The 21,642-nt window shown below is 37.6% G+C and overlaps 1 protein-coding gene across 1 annotated transcript in view; it reads left to right on the forward strand.

The window, feature by feature from the left end:
* KHDRBS2 (KH RNA binding domain containing, signal transduction associated 2) overlaps window positions 1–21,642 on the forward strand; it is a 515,709-nt gene that overhangs the window by 315,272 nt on the left and 178,795 nt on the right. Inside the window, exon 5 of the mRNA XM_046641311.1 lies at window positions 20,692–20,819. Coding sequence (XP_046497267.1) covers window positions 20,692–20,819 — 128 coding nt within the window. The remainder of the gene's footprint in view (window positions 1–20,691; window positions 20,820–21,642) is intronic.

The following is a 21,642-nucleotide window of genomic DNA, read 5'->3' on the forward strand; positions in this document are numbered from 1 at the left end:
TATAATGCTCATCATAGTTTGATTAATTTCATGATATAAAAAGAGTCTAGATTTTTAATCAGATTTATTGTAATATAATTGATGAATCTTGCACCTATTTAAAGTGGACAATTTGATGTTTTGGCATATGTGTGTCTTTGGAACAATCACTACACTCAAAATAATGAATATGTCCATCACCCCTCAAAGTTTCCTGTGGCCCTTTGTAAAAATCCCTTCCTCCAGGCTATCCCCATAGCCCGCTTACTGTCCCCAGGATGACAGGATAGATTAGATTGCATTAAATGAATGAACAAATTTGAGGAAAATTGACTACTTAACCATATTGATTTTTCCAACCCATGACATGGCATATCTCTCCGTCTATTTATGTTTTCTTTAATTTCTCTCAGCAAAGTTTTGTAAATTTCAGTATGCAAGTCTCTCAACTTTCTTGCAAAATTTCCTCTATTTCATATTATAAAAGATAGGCTTTTCTATTTTCAATTTCTAATTGTTCATTGCTAGTACATAAAAATACATCTTTTTCTATCTGTATTTTATATCTTAAATTTTATATTTTAATTCCACATTGCTGAATTCACTCATTAACTATTTCTATTAAGTTTAGTAAATTCCATTAGATTCCTTATGTAAATAAATATTTCATCTAAGTTAAACAAAGACAGTTTAACTTCTTTCATTCCAATGTGGACACCTTTTATGTTTTCCTTGACTTATTCCATTAACCAGAAACTCCGATATAGTGTTCAACGAAGTGATGTAAACAGACTTGCCTTTTCTCTGATCTTGGGAGAATTCAGCTTTTCATCACTAACATGATATTAGTTGTAGGTTTTTCACATATCCTTTTTATCAGAGTAAGCGAGTTTGCTTCTATTCCTGTTTTACTGAGGTTTTATTTTATTTTTTGATCAGACAAATATCTCATACTCTTCAACTTTCTGAAGGACTTTGTGGAGAATTAGTAGCATTTCATTTGTAGACGGCAAACTTCATCAATGAAAACATCTGAGCTTAGATTTTTCTTTGTGAGAAGGTTTTCACTATAAACTCAATGTCTTTAATAGACAAAATGCTTCAAGCTGTCTATTATCTATATCATCTTAAGTGAACTTTGGTGGCTTTTGTCTTTCAAAGAATTTGTCCACTTCAAATAAGTTGTCGAATTTATTGGCATAAGTTGGTCCTAATGTTCCCTTATTATACTTTTAATATCTATAGAATCTATAGTGATATTCCCTCTCTTGTTTCTGATCTTAGTAACATGTCTTCTTTTCTGTTCACTTTTCTCTAGTTCTTATGTATCTCTGTTGTTCATTTAGGATGGTTTCTGTTGTTATGTCTTCAAGTTCATTTATCTTTTTTTCTGCAGAATCTTATCTGTTATGCTCCTATCTAGTATATTTTTCATTTCACACATTGTAATTTTCATCTCTAAAAATTCCATTTAGGCCTTTATTTCCCCCATGTCTACTTAACTGTTTTGTTAAATGGAATACAGTTTATAATAACTATTTTAATGTCGTTGACAGCTAATTCTAACATTTGTATCAGTTCTGGATTAGTTTCAATTCATTGACTTTTCTCCTGATTTCTGATCATATTTTACTGCTTCTTTGCTTGGCTGGTAATTTTAGACCGATTGCTGGGAATGGCGAATCTTACCTTATTAAGTGCCGGATACTTTTTTATTACTGTAAATATTCTTGAATTTTATTCTGGAACACCATTAAGTGATGTATAAACTATTTGATCCTGTTGTGTCTTACTTTTCAGATTTATTTGGGAAGACCAGAGAGCTGTCTACCGTAGGACTAATTGTTCCCTGCCGTGACACAGGACCCTTCTGAGCACCCTACCCAATGTCCCGTGAATTAAGTTTTCTAGTGTAGTTTGTCAGCCTCTACTCGTGGTCCTGTGTGAGGAATGTAGATTGTTCCCTGTAGTCTTTTCCAGTGGCTGTTTTCTTTGTCCTGGGTAGTTTCCATTCACATAGACACTGAAGAAAACTCCTGAAAACTCAAAAGGGGTCCTCTTCAGATTGTCAGAGTTGTCTATTTTTCTAGTTCTTCTTTACTCTTTCCTGGGAACTCTGGCTACCTTAATCTCCCTGAACTCTCAACATGTCTCTGCTACTCAGGAAGTTTTCTGGGTTCTGCCTGGATTATTTCTTTCTGGGTCAAGGCTGGAAGGCTTTCTCAAGGCAGTAAATTGTAGGGCGTACCCCATTGTTTCCCATCACTCAGTGATCACTGTCCTTAGTTGTCTGAAGTCCAATGCTTTGAAATTGTTCAAGTTTTTTAAAATATATTTTTCTGCTTTTTTGTATTTTTTCAGATGTCAAGGTAAATCTCTTCTCAATTACCCTGCCTTGCTTTGAAACAGAAGTCCTTACAAATAGATTCTTAAAAATGACAAATAACCCAACAGAAAAATGAATAGGCTATTCAGAAAGGAGGAGATCCCAATGGCTAATAAAAAGATTTACCATTAGATACCATTTTTTACCAGTGTGGATGACAAATAAAAAAAGATGACTTACTATTGTTAGTAAATTTGCAGGAAATGAGCACTTTAATATCCTGTTGATACTAGTGTGAATAATACAAACCATTTTGGAAAATCTGCCAGTATATATTAAAATTTTTTAAAAGTAACACATCATTTGACACAATAATTCCTTTTAAGAGAATCTAACCTCAGGATAAAAAGGAACCATGTAATAGAATGATAATCGTAGCATTTTGGTGGCAAAGCAATGGAAAACTCAAGCATCCATAAATAGAAGAATGATCAAATGTATTAGTAAACTGCACATATGCTATGGAAAACCGATTAGCTACTGAAAAGTGAGTTCTGTCTCATTGACCTTGAGGAATGGCTATGACATATTGTTCAGTTCAAAGAGACACTTGCCAAGTAGCATGAATCATATAGTCAAATGTTTTAAAAAATAGAAAAAAGAAAAGAACAATAGAAAAAGTGAAGTGATAAATACCATCATGTGGTTTTAACCTTCAGGAGGATGTGTTGAAGAGGTGTCAGGGAAAGATTACCTTTTTTTTTTATTATTTATCTTTATATCACATTACTTGCTATACTAAGCTAGTATTGCTTTCCAAATTAAAAAAAAAAATTGAATAACAATTTAAAAATCCCAGGAATGTTGCCAGCCAGTGTCCAACATAACTTGCATAAGTATGCACATACATATTGAAAGAAACTCATCAAAGAAGCCTGCTTTAATGTGTATGTAATGAAACTCAGGAAGTTAATAGAATGTACTGTTTATCTAGAATTGCAAGAGAAGTTACTTAGTAGATGAGTGATAGAAGAACACTTGCTGATAGGTGCAATTTCACATTTATTATGAAAACAAGGCACTGGAAATGACAGGAACATTTCACAATACTTTAACATCTCCTGTAGCTTTGACCTGTGTTGCTCATTGCCCGAGGATAGTACCTTGCAATTTAAAGTGAGATGACTGATTTCAACTAATAAACTGATATTTTATGTTTTCTTTGTTTATACATCTTTCCTAGATGAACTGAATTTAAAATTTGTGTCTTGAGTATGCCTTTTCTTTTCAACTTTTCTTTGCCTTTTTAACTTTCTTCTTTATCATAAAAAGTCTGATTTTGAAATGGGTAATGCCCATGCCATCCCTCCCCTCCTCTGAAAGACTGTTTTTGCTTAGGTTGACATTTTATTAAAAATTTTTGGTTTTATGGAGTGATTTGCATGAGTATCCCATTTCATCATAAGTGTTTCACTTTACTTTCTTTCCAGCTGCATTTATACAAAATCTCCTTTTAAAAGTTAGCATTTTTGTGTTGTTGGACTTCCCTGGACCTTCATTTCCTACTAATGAAATTATGATCAGTGAGTCTAAATATTCTCTGGCTGCAGACATTTTTAGGACTGGATCTTTTCCAGATACTCACTCAAGAATAGCCTCAGTCTTGACTGTTGGTTAAAAGTACTGCCGAGAGAAGCAGCCTTACACTGATTCATGGCTATGAATCTTCCTGAATTCATCAAATCAGGGTTTACCTGTAACACGTTCTCACCCAAGGCCTTAACCTTTCAAGGATAAATAGCCTAAAACAAATTTTTCATATTTCATAATTTACTTTAGCCCTAAGATTCTCCACCACTTTAGAAAAGTACAGGATAAAATGTATTCACATGTATTTAACACTTGAGGATTCCCTTTTTAGCTAAAATTATTCTAATTTTACAAATAAAATAAGATAGATATAATGGATTGCCTTGTCATTTCAAATAGGTGGCGTATCAGAATAGGAGATCCTATAATCTTACATGTGTTTATTTCTTCAATCTTCCAATAGCCATACTATTTTGTTTATTACTGTTATTAATCTCATTTTATAGATAAGAAAATTTAGGCCCAGAAGGCATAGCAAAGTTTACATTAAGCCACACAGATAATAAACGTCAAAGCCTGACCCTGCCTCAGGCAATGGGACCTCACAGTCACATTCATAATTGCTACATGACGTCATCTCCCCAGAGTCCAATACAGGTAATTTTATTTTTGGCTCACAGTTTTAAAACTTAACTCTTCTGAAAAAACTCTTCCAGCCTGACACCTAAAAAATTATTATCGTGAAATTAAACAACCTAAATGCTATCACTGTACAGTACTACTACAATCATGTTTTTCTCTCCTTAAGACTCTTGGGGTCTTGTATCATTTTTTTTTTTAAAGTAGAAATTGATTTTTGTTCCAACTCAAAATACATAAAAATAGATTTTTTCACACCGCTCTTAGAATTGTAGAAAGAGAGAGAAGGGTTCTGAAGCGATATCCGCCCCACGTCCCAGTGATGGGGCCCCACATGGAGAATACAGACTTACAGCTCCCACAGAGAGGGCACGTCTTCTCTTATTTCTTAAGTAAGCCAGTGGTTTTCAGAATTTGGAAAGCCTGATGGTTTTAGTGGTTATTCTTTTTAGATTTTAAGTTAGACTGAATATGGGCAGAACTAATTCAAAATGAAGAAATTAGACAAAAGACTACTTTTTGGAAGGGAGACGCTAAATGAAAGATTGTCTTGTCGTCATGTTTCTACAAATAGAAGTTATGCAAAGACTAGCCGGTACATAAGAGCTAAAAAAAAAAGGTGTTATGAGCTAGCTGGTTTACATGAATAATTTTGACATAACAGTTTCATCTAATCACAGTGTGAATTTAGAGCTCATCAAGCTCTGTACAGTCGATTTCCAGCGTGCCGACACGTGACCACATTGTCATTTATTGCCCATTCGGTTATAATGGGAGCTGCTCAGCCCCATTGCTCTGTGCCCCGAGTCACACTGCCCCTCTTGCTCGCCCGTTCCTCACTCATGTGGCTGTCTTTTGTATTTCTTTTAATTTTTGCATAATCACATAGTTCGTATAAACCCCAGGCTGCTGGGTGTTCTGCTTTTCTATTTACCCGATCGTTGCCCTCAGGTTTCATTCCTTTTTATAATTTTATACCCATAAATTTGTACTCTACAGACACACATGTGTGTAAATGTGCATGTGTGAGAATAATGTGTGGTTACCTAGAGGCTCACAGTACAATTGGAGTCATCTTCAAATCTCCAGAAGTGGAGCCAGGTTTTATTTAACTCCATTTAAAGATAAGAAAGTAGGTAACAGAGAGAAGAAAGATGATTTTTGCAATGTCCTACAGACAAAATCCAAACGAGAGCTCAGAATTCCTATCTCCAGGCCTAGAAAGCAGCCTATCCAATTTATACATTTATTTATATCATTTGCTCACCTAGTATCAATTCATTAGTCCAACAGTTAACGTGCACACGTTTTACACACATCAAACACACACACACACACCACCACCACCACCACCAGCAGCAGTACCAGCTTAGAAACAAGATAACGTGATATTCTGTGATTTCCTTTTCTGTTTTCAAAAAGAACACAACGATTTGGAAGCAAAGCCCCCCTACAGCCCATTTATACTGTGTGTAGAGTAAGGAGTGAAGCTCTGATTCAGAAATCAATGCTCTTTTGATTTCAACTTGCTCCATTTCTGAATAGGTCTAGGCTGACAGCATCTCAGAACAAGAGAAAAATAAAAAAGGAATAATTTAACTAGGATAAAGATGAGAAATGTAAAGCATTTAAAATGTTTTCTACCACTAAATCCCTGCTTGTGATTTGCCTCACATTCATCATTTAACCTCTGAGTCTGTAAATAGGGGTAATAATCCTCCAACCCTTCGTCATTCACCGAGGTGCCATAAAGATGAATTCGGTCTGTTTGTGATGCACTTAGGGCTCCTTGGAGATCGGCAGTGCATATGGAGGAGGTTGCGGTAGCCTCCTACCTCTGATGATGAGCAAAGAAATACTTTTCTAACACCAGGATTTTTTTAACCTTGCAGAAATTGTTTCAACTTGATGAAAATGGCCTTTATTTCATAGCATCATGCTATCAAAATCATTTCCTGATTGATTTTAATAAATTTTATTTTTTAGAGCAATTTTACGTTCACAGCGAAATTGAGCAGAATGTACATAAAGCCCCACATATACATAGCTTCCCCTATTATCAACATCCCCTACCAGAGTGGTACGTTTGTCACTATTGATAGACCAACACTGACACATCATTGTCTCCTAAAGCCCATAGTTTACATTAGGGTTGACTCTTAGTGTTGCACATTCTGTGGGCTTTAATAAATGTATAATGGCATGTATTGCAATAAATTGAATGTTTATCCCCCCAGAATTCATATGTTGAAATCCTAATCACCAAGGTAATGGTATTAGGAGGTGGGGGCCTTTAGGAGATGATTAGATCATGAGGGTGGGGCCCTAGTGAATGGGATTAGTGCCCTTATAAAAGAGACCCCAGAGAGATCCCTCACCCGTCTGCCTGTGAAGACACAGTGAAAAAGAAGGTCATCTGTGTACTTGGAACTAGGCCTTCACCAGACACTGGATCTGCCAGCTCCTTGATCTTGGGCTTCCCATCCTCAGAACTGTGAGAAATAAGTTTCTGTTCCTTATAACCAACCCAGTCTATGGTATTCTCTTATAGCAGCTAAACAGACTCAGAGATGTACCCACCATTGTAGTGTTATACAGAATAGTCTCACTGCCCTAAAAATTCTGTCCTCCACCTATTTGTCCCTCCCTCCCTTCTCCCCCATGGCAACCGCTGATCCTTTTACTGTCTCCATGGTTTTGACTTTTCCAGAATGTCATATAGTTGAAATCATATAGTATGTAGCCTTCTCTGATTGGCTTCTTTCACTTGGTTATATGTATTTGTTTCTTCCATGTCTTTTCACGGCTTGCTAGCTCGTTTCTTTTTAGCCCTGAATGATATTCCGTTGTCTGAATGTATCACAGTTTGTTTATCCATTCACCTACTAAGGGACGTCTTAGTTGCTTCCAAGTGTTGGTAATTACAGATAAAACTGCTGTAAACATTTGTGTGCTGGTTTTTCTGTGGACCTACGTTTTCAGCTCCTTTGAGTAAATACCAGGGAGCCTGATTGCAGATTATATGGAAACAGTATATTGTTTTGTAAGAAACTTCCAAACTATTTTCCAAAGTGGCTGTACCATTTTGTATTCCCACCAGCAACAAATGAGAGTTCTTTCTGCTCCACGTCCTCACCAGCATTTAGTGTTGTCAGTGTTTTGAATCTCTGCCATTCTAATAGGTGTGTGGTTGTATCTCGTTGCTGCTTTAATTTGCAAATGCCTAATAGCATATGATATTGAGTTTCTTTTCATATGCTTATTTGCAGTCTGTTCATATCTTTTGTCTATTTTTTAATCAAGTTCGTTTTCTTATGGTTGAGTTTTAAGTGTTCATTATATATTTTGGATAACAGTCCTTTATCAGATATGTCTTTTGCAAATATTTTTTCCCAGTCTGGCTTGTCTTCTCATTCCCTTAAAATCCTGATTGAGTTTTTAAGTTATTCTGCATTATTTTTCACATTGTTTATTAGTTTTCAAATCAGTATTTGCATTTGATTCTGAACATAAACGTTTCTTTGTACTGCTTAGCTGAGCAGGACTTGAAAATTCTTCCAACATTGATTTGTATATGTAAATATACTACAACTATATTCTAAATAGGGATAAAACAGAGGCTGAGATATCTAGAAAGTTTGAGTGGAGTCTCAAAACTCTAGTGGTGTTGGAAATCATTTAGAGGGAGAGCAAGAGTAATTGAGTGAAATTTGGATTCTCTACCTTTGCCTGCACACCTTCACCTGTATAAACATCAATAACTTAGAACAATATAGGTCTCTAAGGAAACACGATTTTATAAATATCTTTTTAGCTTTTCAGAACAAGGCCATATGAGAATCACTCAAATTGAGTTCTAAGCCTCAACGTGGCTGATTTGCAAGCATCAGGCTAATTAAAGTTTAGAATTAAATGTGTTTCAGAAACCGATGGAAATCAAACCTCCTGGAAGAATGTTTTTGTTCATTATAGAAGCAAACTCTGGGTACGTATTTCTAATCTATAAATTATCTAGAGAGTGATAGAGGGAAGAGAGCCATAGATCTGCTCTGTACTTACTGATGCCTTGGAAGCAATATCCGTGATAGTGCAGAAGACAGCCAATTAATGGCTTTTGTGGTTTGCTAAATGCCTGAGTAAAGTTGAGGTGTTTAATAACCACAAAAGCCCTTTACTGCCACTAGAGTCCTAAGACTCCAATTGCAATTCATATTCTCTACCAGCATTAAACCTGGTACAACAAACCAAAGCATAAATCTCTTTTTAAAACATTCTCTTTCTCCTCAAGAGGGTTTATTGATACTATCTTTTAAATCTGCTTTTTTTAAATTTCTTTTTGTTTCTCTCAGTGACTTTACAGTAAAGAAACATAAAATAAGATAGCTTGCAAAGCACAAAAAAGCCCACATTTGAGTATGTGTTTTGTGAAGAAATTATTATACAAATAGTCAAGGATGCAGCCACATTTCCATGTGCACATGGCACCCTAATCATTTGTACTTGGATTTGACAGTAGGAAAGTAAAACTTCGGTAGCCTGCCCTCCTCTTTATATCCACAGCAACCTTCTTCATGAGAAAGTCTTGTGGAGACACCGTGGAGATTATTTAGTTGCATCATGACAACCACTTCCTCATTTTCCAGATATGGAAACACAGCCAGAAATGACTTTTTCCAAGGCACACAACTGGTTTATGAGCAAAACTTGAATTCTGGCCTCATTCCAACCTTCATTGTTTCATGTCTGGACTGCTACAAAAATCCCCTACAGTAACGGGGTTTCAGTAGAAGAACTGAGTGACGTCTCTCCGACTCCAATCCCTCATCCAGGTTTCTGAGTCCTCCTTCCAGAGCCCATGGCGATGCCATTCTGTGAGCATTCATAGTCTTGAGAACACAAGGCTCCAACCTCCTAGCCTGCATTTCTTCCAGATACTCTTCTCCTGTCTTCCTCAGACATGAATCTTAGGAAAATGGGATTATTGACTGTTTCCTAACTCTATCACTTTTCTGGCATGGCTTCATGCCTTTAGACATGGAAATCTGCCTGGCTTGTTCTTTTTCACCTCTAACTAACAAATGTCCACCTCTCTCTTTTTGATCCCTAGATGGCTTCATGTAAAGGTATTTATTTTCCCTTTTATCATTAACAGACTATGTCTTTTGTCTTTTGTCTTTTTTCTTAAGCGGGGTTCTTAAAGATCTGCATGTCTGCCCGGAAGACAGGCTACCCACACAGAAGAATCACATCTCACCTTAAAAAAATCCCGATTTAAACATGCCCCTTGTTGACAAATAATATTTGGTTTCCTTTTTAGGAATAGAGAGAGACAAGAGGGACACGCACACTCACTAGCTTTCCCATCTCCGTGGCGACATCACAAGCGAATCAGCTGTGCAGAGCAAAAATCTAGGAGCGACATTTGAGTCTGCTTTTTTCATAGCTCCCCATATCTAATCCATCAGCATCTCCACCACTTCTGTCTCCAGATATATCCACAGACGTCCAGAGGCTCTTCCGCTCCACCACACTCCATGCTGGTAGTAGAGATAGACGCCACTACAGTAATGTCTTAACCCTTCTCCCCGTTTCCACTCTAGTTCCATTTTAATCCACTCTCCTCACAGCAGCCAGAGTCTTCCTTTTAAGATATAAAACTGGTTATTTCAGTGTCTAGTTAAATATTACCCAGCCCTTCTATTATATTTAGAATAAAGCCAGGAAGAACCACCATGGTCTAGCCCCTGCCTGCTCATCTGACCTACTGTCACTCTCTCCCTTGCTCACTAAATTCTTGATATATATATGCGCCAGCATTGTTTGTGTTCCTGAAAAGAGGCTCAGCTCCGTCCTGGTTCTCTGCCTTTGCGTTCCAGCCCCCTGGCAGGCGAGTGATCCAGATCCTCGCATCACAGGCTCCTTTTCCTTCAGGTCTCAGTTCCAATATTCCTGCTTCAGAGACTGTGACTGGCTTACCATCTAAACCAGCTCCGCAGTCCCTCCGTCATCACGCCCTGTACCCTTTTTCCGTAGCATAGGACTGTCTGAAATGAGCTGGTTATTCCTTTGTTTGCTTTTTTGTGGTCTGTTTGCCACATTAGAATGTAAGCTCAATAAGGGCTCTTATGTTTACTGTATCCTAAATATCTAGAACAAATATATAAACAAATAAGCATATTTGTTATATGTAATATATATGGTTTTAATATATTTAATAATAATATATTTCTTTACTGAAAAAAGCAAGAGAAGAGTCCCAAATGCTCCCTTCTCAGCTCTTGGATTTCTTGCCACATTATGTGTGTACAGATTCAATGAAAACTTGGCTTTCTGCCCCCAGCACTGGGTGGTATCAGCTTGTGCTGATATGCTAGACCTTTAGAACAGAATAAGAAGCCCACCTTCAGGCAAAGGGCAGGAGCATTGTGGCCAGTATCTAGATGTTGCTTGATGCTGCGTTTTGTAGGAAATAAAGGAAAACTGAAGCTCCTTCAGCTGATCTCCACCTTCTGAGAGTCTGTGATGTCTCTCATTGGGATGAAAAAGCATCAAAGTATAGCCATAATGACAGAGCATAGAAATAATGTTGATGAATCCCAGGGCATGGTCTTTATAGAACGATTAAATGATTACCTTATTCCAATCAGAGTTTGCAGAATAAATTTTAAAAATGAGTGGAGAAGAGGGTTAGAGAAGGATTGTGACCCAAATGCTAATTCCTGATGCCGCTTCTCCCATGTCTTTGGTGAAAGGACTTGGCAGACACAAACTTCTTGGTAAGGAGGCTGAATGGTTTTCAAGTACCTGATATTGGATGTGATTCCAAGAAAGCAGGTGTTACCTTTACTCTGGGAGATGCAGGTTAGAGGGGGAGCAAATCCAAAGCCTGAAAGGAGCCTTAGAAAAGGACCCTTAATCCCATGGTTGCTGAGAGGATCTGGTGGTCTGCAGTGTACCTCTTCGATAACATGCCGAATAGGATTGGGCCTGACTACCTGCTATGTATGTTCTTGTGTAGAGGAAGGAAAGGGGGACTGCACAGAAACGTCTTACTCACTAGATCACCAGTTTATTATAAAAAGGTGTAACTCAGTAACAGCCGGATGGCAGAGAGGCATAGGGCAAGGTGAGGAGCTCCCGCGCTCTCTCCAGGCAGGCCACTCCCCCAGCACCTCCATGTGGTCCCCAGGCTGGAAGCTTTCCCAACCCTGTTCTCGAGGGGTTTTCTGGAGCTTCATTACATAGTCATGACTGATTAAATCACTGGCCATTGGTGATTTATTCAACCTTAGGCGCTCTTCCCTCCTGGGAATGGAATTTAGGGTGTGGGACACTGAAAGTTCCATCCCTCTAATCACGTGGTTGGTTCTCCCAATCACCAGCCCCCATCTGGTCATCATCTGAGGACCAAATGTATATTTTTCTTGTAAACCACCATATCATATGTTGACATTTTTTTTCCCTTTGTTTTCAAATATTTGTTTCACTGTATTCCACTCATGTCTCTCAACAAGTCCGTTTCTTCAGTTCCTGACAGTGGAAGTAAAGTTTTTCATCAACTGTTTCTTCTCTCCTTTCCTGATATCCAGGAACTGGAACTCTTCACTTAACATCCTGCACCCGAGCTGGATACTCTCATTTCTTCTTGCCTTTGCTCGTCTGCTGTCCTAGAGTCTCCTTTCCCATCTGCCAAGTGATTCTATTCTCCTCTAGAATGCTGTTTGAAAAGGTGGCATTTTAATTATTTTTAAGGATGACTGTATCCTGATTAAAATTCAGGAAGAATACTATAATATAAAGATTTTTTTTCTTTTCTTTGGTGAGGAAAATTGGCCCTGAACTAATACCTGTTGCCAGTCTTCCTATTTTTCCTTGAGGAAGATTGTCCCTGACCTTACACCTGGGCCAATCTTCTTCTACTTTGTATATAGGATGCCTCCACTGCATAGCTTGATGAGTGATGTGTAGGTCTGCGCCCAGGATCCAAACCCACAAACCCCAGGCCTCCAAAGGAGAGCACATGAACATAACCACTATGCCACTGGGCCGGCCCCCAAAGATATTTTTTTAAGGTTAAATTTGGAGGAGACTAGGAGCTGCAACCCAGATAAAAGGATAACTTAAAAAACAAAAAAAGACATGCACAGAAAATTTTATACTCTTTTCAAAGAGCTTCGAAAAGTCCCCACGACCAAGTAGTTTGTTGTTTTCCCGACTAAAAGGCACAGTCTGAAGGAATTGTCACAGCATTTTCGTTTGGGAGAAGACAAACGACAACTCCAGGAGGAATTTTCTCATGAGCCGTCTGCATAGCTCTCCTCAGATGATACTTTTCTTTCTAAAACAGAAATGTAAAATTAAACATTCCTTTAATCAAACAAAACAAAAAAGTAGCAACTACTAAAAACATTAGTATAATAATGGGAATAAATTGTCTTTTAAACCAACAAAAAGAATCAAAGCTGAATTGAGCACACACTGATTCAGAGGGCATTAAGAAGGCTCTGTACTTGCCCAGTTATTTTATTGAAATGATGCTGGCTGTTACATTTCATGAGCAAGTGTGGGGATCTAGTCGTCTGTATTCAACTTTAGCTCCCCCTGTTCAGGGACTTTCCTCAGCTGCGTCCCCAGCACCTGCATCAGTGCCTGGTACTCACTTGCCCCTTAAAAATACACTGAATAAATAAGACGATGATTTATTTTAGCAAAATTCCTTTAGGCACTTAAAAAAATCTGGCTGGTTAACTGCATTACTATCTTGAATATATAAATTTTCCCTGTCTAGGGGAAGGCCTAGAAAATCACTCCCCTGGGCCATAGCCTATCAACCTTTTTCATGCACAGAATTTGCGTTCTCCTCCAAATGTATCCTTATTGTGATGATTTCTTTGTTGTCAAGAATTTGAGCCCATTGTTTCACTGTACCAATAACTACCATCAATTTTGTGTTAACCAAGAGTTCATTTTTTATACTCATAAATTAAGGTAGATATAATATGTGAAAGTATGAAATTAATGCCTAATTCAACTTAAAATGCATATTGAGCTCCTGTATGATGTGTATAGTGAGTTGCCAAGAAAATTTGCTGAAGAAAATGTAGTCATTTTGACTCTACCAAAACAAATGGAACTTAGTATTTTTAGAATAGCAGCCCCAATCTCTCATATAGTATTATTTCAATATTTATCTACTGCCCTAAATCTAACCTGAGGTCGTGGCTGATTTTATAAACTAGGGTGGGTGAAGTTGTTCACCAAATACTGAGTCCTTTGTTACTTTGTTGCTTATTCAAAAGATCCTGTGTCTTAGAGCACATATGTCAGTGGTCAGTGTTTACTAAGGTAAAATAAAACAAGATAGAAAATAAGCCTTTCCAGTAATCCTGCAAAATATCTCCAAAGAATCTCTATAGTTATCATCTTATTCATTGATGATTTTTATATAGTGTGCCATATGACTTTAATAATGAGAAAAAAAGAGAAAATGTTCTTGAGTAACAGAAATTACCATCACCAGCAGTTCAAGATACAAAGTCTACAATATTTTTACTTTGTGACATTCAATCTCCTTTGATGAATAAGCTTCATAAAGCCTTTATATAGACCTTATGCAGAGTCATTCACCGAACAGATTCTTAATGAATCTTAATTGACTGTTCCTTGACCACATTTTCTTAATGGGTTTTTCTGGTCCCAAGCGTGGGCTGATTAAAACTCACCCTGTGTTGGCTAAGAGATGTTATCTAATATTCTATGATGTTTTGCTAAATAATATCCAGCACAACACTATTTGTTTTCTGAAATAGCTTCCTGCCCATTCCAGTTCAACTACACATCTGATATTGGCACAGGACCCATTACTTCCTGCGTTTTCTTGTTTATTACTCCGGTGAAAGTGTCCTGACCTGTTTGTAGGGGCTGAGGAAATCCCAGGTCTCTTTGTCATGGCTCAGACGGGTTACCGTCTGCATTTCCTTCTCCCCTGATGTGGTCTGACAGTCTTGGCATTGGTAGAGCCAGATATACGTTCGCATGCTACCAGTGGTAATAAACACAGTTTTAAATGTGCAGCCCCAGTGCCTTCGGAGTCTCAGAGGAGGGAATCTGGCAGGAAAGTGGTCGCTTGCTGTGCCCCCAGGTAGCCTCTCTACACCTGTCATTACCTGGCATCTAGACGCAAGTGCAATAATCTTCTCAATTTGTAGCTGGGCAAAATGCCATCATAACAGATGGACATGAGTGTACATAAGTGAGAAATTGTGCACATACATTAGATATGTGGGCTATGAGCATGAGTCCTTTCGAGGAACAGCCAAACATCTGTCTGCTCTGAGCTTTTGTGTACACTGTTTACACCATATGCCGTCACAGTGGGAGGGCCTTGTCAGAGATACTAAAAGAAGCACTCATGAATTTCATGAAAATTGTTTTCTAGGGTGCATTTACCTCACCACGGGCAAAAGAAACATATAGCAAGTATTGTGAATATCTCTGTTACGATTTCAAGATAGCAAATTTTAAGATTTGATTTTGGTAGCCAAATAGCAAGATTTTTGGACCTTACAGGAAAAATAAAACTAAAATTTGGATCCATTCCAAAATGTCATTGTATGATATGCAGGTATTATTCAAGCCTTGATAGTTTCGTTTAAAGGTTCACTATTACTTATTTGAATCCCTTCCGTCTGAAACCAAAGCTGCAGATCAGACCAATCATCCTTTTTAAAGCCACTTTGTAACTCAGCTTGCAAGGCAGAGTACTTTTAGTGTGTGTCTGTTTCATTTACTGCAGGTACTCCCCAAAGTGGTAAAGCATTCTTTATTTTTCGAAGTGTGGAATCTCAGTAATTTGTCATGCTCTCTAAAATAATATTAAAGTTCATCCATAAGCATGGCTTTCATTTTTTTCAACAAGAACCTTGTCTTCATAATATGCGTAGACCTTATTTTTTAAGTTTTGGAACATTGCAGTTTTGCATACAAATTAAATACATATATTAAGTTGTATTTTATTATTTATTTATTTAAATGACTGGAAATTAATTTTTTATTTTTGTTCCTTCTGAGTTGTCATAACTTTTTACTTTTCTTTGTGTCTTATCAACTTTTTCACGTACCTAGTTGATTATTTGTCTATCTCTATCTCTTTATCTCTCAAGGGTCTTTTAATATTAAAGTAATATGAAATAATACTAAAATAATATCATGAAAATACAAATTATCATCATTGCTACTTATGAGCTTTTCCTTTTCAATGAATATCTGTGTTAGCAAATTGAGCACAAAAATTACAAAGGCCATAAAACTACCACCACCCATCATATGTATAATGATTTTACGGCTCCAGAATCTTAGAACTCAGTACTACTCAAGTGAACTAATATGTAGTAGATTTCTGACAAGAGAACGTTTGCAAGGGAAACTTGGAATATTTTGTTTACTTGTATAAAATTTTATATATGAAGCATCAATGACACATGCAACAATTAAATGTTCAGCAGGATGTTCTGGCTTCAGGTAGACTCAGGTACTAGTGATGAAAGGTTAATTCACAGTTAGATCTGTGCTTAAGGAAGCACTGGAAATAAGCACTATGATATAAAATTATAGACTTTGGAGTTTAGAAAATTATATTTATATTATAAAAGTAATACACAGAATGTATTCAGTCTAAAGAATATTTACAGTTTCAACTATCCTTACCATTGGACATTTGAGGAACTTCTCTTCTGTATTTATTTGAAACATTTAGATGCTTCATTTCTGTAAAGACAGTGGTTTGTATATTTTGATTGTCTAATTAGAAAAACCTGAGTTTATTAAAATACCTCATCATTTAACATTTAATGATCCAAATATTGCAATTAATAAGTCAACTGATTATCTTTATTGATATGCATTTGCATTAAAAGTGTAATTAGAAAATTTCGGGGCCGACCCCATGGCGCAGCAGTTAAGTTTGCACATTCCATTTCTCAGTGGCCCAGGGTTCGCCGGTTCAGATCCTGGGTGCAGACATGGCACCACTTGGCAAAAGCCATGCTGTAGTAGGAGTCCCACGTATAAAGTAGAGGAATATGGGCATGGATGTTAGCTCAGGGCCAGTCTTCCTCAGCAAAAAGAGGAGGATTGGCAGTAGTTAGCTCAGGGCTAGTCTTCCTCAAAAAGAAAAAAAGAAAAAAAAGAAAATTTCTGTAACTTTACTCCCCCAACCCAGATCTGAATTTCTAAGATAACACTTGATGCCTCTTTGTCATTTTAGACTTAAAGTAATCAAGACCATATGTAAATTATCTTGATTAACAGCCAAACACACTAACTAATTGCTCACCTTCCTCCAGATCTTTATTTCTTCATTCCTTTCTTTCTCTGGTTAATGGGGTTATTATGCTTCCAGCCATTTCTACATCTAGAAACTTACTTTGTTCCTACCTTTCCCAATCATACCGCAGACTTCCCATTAGAGTGCTCTCAGATTTATTGTGGTTGTCCACATTCTCTCTCTCTTACTTCACCACACACCTGCACACACTAGCCTTTTCATTGTTGCCGCTGTTCATCGGTGCCAACGAGAATGTTCTAATCTCCAGCCCAAAATATGGATTGTGTTTGTCCACTCCATGACTCTTTCATATTTTCTTATTAAGTGAAGTGTTAAAAAAATTAACATACAATTTATTCTCTTAAAAGATAGTGATTCCTACCCTTTTTGGTTATCAGTAATCAGTTGCATGTTTAATTTGTGTATATATAACCATCTTTAAGAGTATGGCAAGCAGTAGTCCAATTTCATCAGCATAAGGTGTATTGAATGGAATAGGCTCCACCAGCATTAACATTAATGGATTTACCAAAGCTGTCAGCTTTGTAATCTTAGGAACTTGATTTTGTCAACACTCTGCATGTTAGCTTGGATCCTTCAACAAGCAGATGCTAAAATGGTATTGAACATGTAAGGATTTTATTACAGAAATGCTCTTGTGCCAAAAAATAAGGAGGGAGCCAAGGAAGAGTGGAGAGCACTTGCAGTATAATATCCGACCCAGAGGAAAGAGAGATGAAAGCTCCTAGACTTCCCTGGTGCAGTGATATTAAAGGAAAGTCCAGCAATGCTGTCCAGGAATCCCTGAGGCATGATTGGAGGCATCCTGTGACTCCAAGAAATGGGCCTATTTTAGCATCTTGACCACAGTTGGTCATTGGCTGGGAGGAGCTCTTGGGTAGCGCGGCCTTGGGAACAATAGGATTTCAGAACACAGCAATTGGGATTCTCAGTCAATTACACATGTAGTTAGAAGTCAGCATTGTCTTGGCTCCCAAAGCCCTGGAAGATGATCCATTTCTTAAAACAGAGTGTATCTAGCTAAATTCATGAGAAACTTGATTATATATCAACAATAGTTGTTTAGCTGACACCAAGAATTAACCTGCAGTGTCAACTATTCATCTTAGTAAGACTAACAGATTGTCCCCATAATAGCGGATTTCTATCTAGGAGCTGAATTCCATTCTGCAGTTGGATTGGTGAGCATAGACTCTGAATAAAGAGATTTAAATGGACAGTTCAAACTTTGATGACACTAGGTTATGACATTCAGTCATATTTCCCTGCATACCAAAGCTACACCTGCCCCAAGAAACATGCAGATCACACCTGGGCCTGAGCACCCTCCCTTTAGACAGGACAGGAAACAGCCTGCTGAGGTGTGCCTCTCTGACTCTGGTCTCTCGTGTTCCATGCTGACCAGCCCTTCTGTATGTGTTAGCTTTTACACAGAAAAAAACACCACAATACTGGCTTAACACACCAATTTGTTATTATTATTATTTATTATATTTATTATTATTATCCACCAGTTCTGGGCTTGGGCAGGTGATTTTTCTGGTCTTCATCAGCTTGACTGGGACTGGATGTGCTAGCATGGTTTCACTCATGTCTGTGGCCTCAGATGCGATGACCGGGAGGGAAGGAATGATGGGAGCCTCTTCGCCACATGCTCTCTCATCCTCCAGAAAGCTAGCCCAGGCTTCTTCCCCTGGGGGCATAAGAGTTTCCAGTGTCAAAAAAAGACAGGCTCTGATATGCAAGCACTTTCCAAGTTTCTGCTTTTGTCATATTTTTTCTTGTCCCATGGACTAAGGCAAATCATGTGGCCAATTCCAGAGTCGGTGTGATGGGCCCTATTGAAGAGTATGAATGAGTATGAATGCACAGATGCCTGAACAAATTTTCAGTGAACTGTTCAGTAATTTCAGTAAATAGTAACTGTTCAGTAATAGTAAAATTGAGAATTGTTCTATCATGCCATCTGATTAGTATGTTTCTCCTCCTCTCTCTTTCCCTCTTCGTCCTCCTTCACCTCCGCCTCCTCGTCCTCCCCTTCTTTATGACTACATAATGACTCAGACTACGTCCACATTGTTCCATTTTCTGATTCTGGCATAAAAATATTTATACTCTAAAGTAAACTTTTACATATACTGAATTCAGCTGCAATTTATTAATTTTTGTCTCAACCCTCAGTATTGCCAACAATGAAAATCTCTCTCTTTTTACAGTTTATAAGGATTCTGAGAGTACATGGGTTTTCAGATAAGAAGCTACAAAGACTTCCTTTCAAATTAGGAATATTACATGGGAAAGTTATGGAATTAATTTTTATTTTAATGGCGGCTAGTCAATTCACTCAGAAGTAGCAATTCATCACATTTCTTGTTCCTAATAAAATAATAGATGTGTTTATTCTTCAGTTTGGTTGTTGTTTAAATGTGAAAATTAACAGGCAGAAATTGAATAATATATGACTTGTTAGAAACTGTAATTTTCTGCTGTATAGCTCTTCTCTTAGCCAACCAGTTTGAGCCCGTTATCACTATAATCAGGTGCTGAAGAGGATAAACATGAAAGCAGCATGTTAAAAATAAGAAAATAAATGCTTTGGAGTGACTAGTACCTTTGCTTGTAATCAAGGCAGTATTTGGAGCATGAAGTAAAGCTGCATTAGAAATCCTTGTAGGCTCAATGCATCCCTACCATTTTCTAGACAGAAGTACATGGGTGAGTGGACACAGTTTTCACTTAATATTACTATGACGCACACATGCAGAGCTAAACTGGCATCATTTGGTGAGATGATAGACTTGTTTTCTGCACCCACAACTAGGCCTCAAATGTCATGTCTGTTAGCCTGCCCTCTACAAATATTTCTAGTCTCAACTCCTAGACTCCTCTCCAGCACTAGAAAATCCACTAGAGTGATTTCACTTAAACATATGTGTACTGAAAAAGAACTTCATCAAATTGGCCATTTGGCAAAAGTAACCAATTACTCAGTTTTGTACTGTTTAACCAAGGTGGGGTGTGTATGTGTCTATGTTAGTAAAATGAGAGACAGGTGAGACTGTCGTTTGTTTTTTGAAGATAGCATTCATCTTTAGTGACTCAGATCCACTCTCTTGTCCCACTGAAATGACTGTTACCTTTCCACACTGATGAAGGATAGAGATTGTCTCTTTGACTGAATCTCTGGTTATTACTGTGTAATTTGCCTTATGCTATGGCTACCACTTTCCATCAGCCCAACGGTAGAACACATGGGAAGTTCCTCATTCTTAGACATTGCCCATCAAATTGTTTGGTTGGAACTCACAGCTTACCAATCATCTGAAACTGTGCTATCTTTATTTGCACTTCTTTTTGGTTTTCACACGGTACCTACTTAGGGACTTGAGATTGCCCCTTTTCAGTTTATGCATCAGGAGATATTTGAGTATCATGCAATCATTCATAATCTACACATATTCATCCCAGTAAAGTTGCTTTTTTTAGTAATCCTCACGTTGACAGTCATAACCTTGGTACATCCCAAGATCTTGTTCTATAGTGCCGTCTTTCTTTTTCTGGGTAACACATCAAGTGATATCCCAACAAATCTCATCTGATTTCCTGCTGAATACTTCCTTGATAAAAGAAGCAACTTCAATTTCTCTTTATAAAAATAGGAATTTAAAGTATATTCACTTTTTCATCATTTTGGATTTTCATATACTAGGCTCCAGAAAATAAATGGAAAATTTCCTTTCTAACTGTGTTTGTTCAGCTCTAAGAACCCCATTCCCCATTTTAACTCATCAGGTCATGTTTTTTCTTCTAGGACTACAATGATGAAATTCGTCAGGAACAACTACGTGAATTGTCTTACTTAAATGGCTCAGAGGACTCTGGTCGTGGCAGAGGTATTAGAGGCAGAGGGATCAGAATAGCTCCCACAGCTCCTTCAAGGTACATTAGTTCATACTTGGAATAAATTAACAACAAATGAGGATGGCAGTCCTTTGCTGGCTTGCTCTGTGTCATGATCCCAGTTAGGAGTAAACAACAGCAGCATCAGCAACAGTAACCGCCACCACCACAAAAGCAATACAGCAAATGTTTATAGAGCACACAAGAACTTTCGTAAATCAACTCGTCAAATTCTCCGTACCAGGGTTAAGTATTATTTACAGCTGAGAAATTGAGGTACAGAAAGGTGTAAGGAATTTGCCCAAGGGTCACACAGACAGTCTGACTCCAGAATTCATGGTTTGAGCTCTTAACAACTATCCTAAGAAAATAAGAAGAGCACACCTGAGACTTCCTACTCTTGTGCCTGTCCCCATGATTGGGACATCAGATGATACAGTCATTTGCATTGTTGAACCAGGATGGCCTTGCACACGAAGAAAGTTACAAATTTTGTTTGTGTCTTAAGTGGCCCTTGAATTGAAGTAGTCTTGCCAGATAGGTAGAGAGATAGGTGATGACGACAGAAAGATAGATAGATAGATAGATAGATAGATAGATAGATAGATAGACAGATAGAAGATATTTAGATAGATAGGTAGATGATATATATATACCACCAGTCCAGAAAGCCAGAAGCAGAATTCTTGCATGGCCGATGCTAAGAGTATTTAAGTTCAGTTACATTTGACTTTGCAATGTCCTTGGTCATCAGAGAATTTTATTTGACGTCGGTCACTTTGCAAAGAAATTGGAATCTTTCTGCATCGGAATTTGCTTTGTAGAATTCTGAATTTGTCAAGCTTTCAACAGGAAGCCTTGC

Source organism: Equus quagga, chromosome 15 (genome assembly GCF_021613505.1).
Source record: "Equus quagga isolate Etosha38 chromosome 15, UCLA_HA_Equagga_1.0, whole genome shotgun sequence".
Classification (NCBI taxonomy): domain Eukaryota; kingdom Metazoa; phylum Chordata; class Mammalia; order Perissodactyla; family Equidae; genus Equus; species Equus quagga.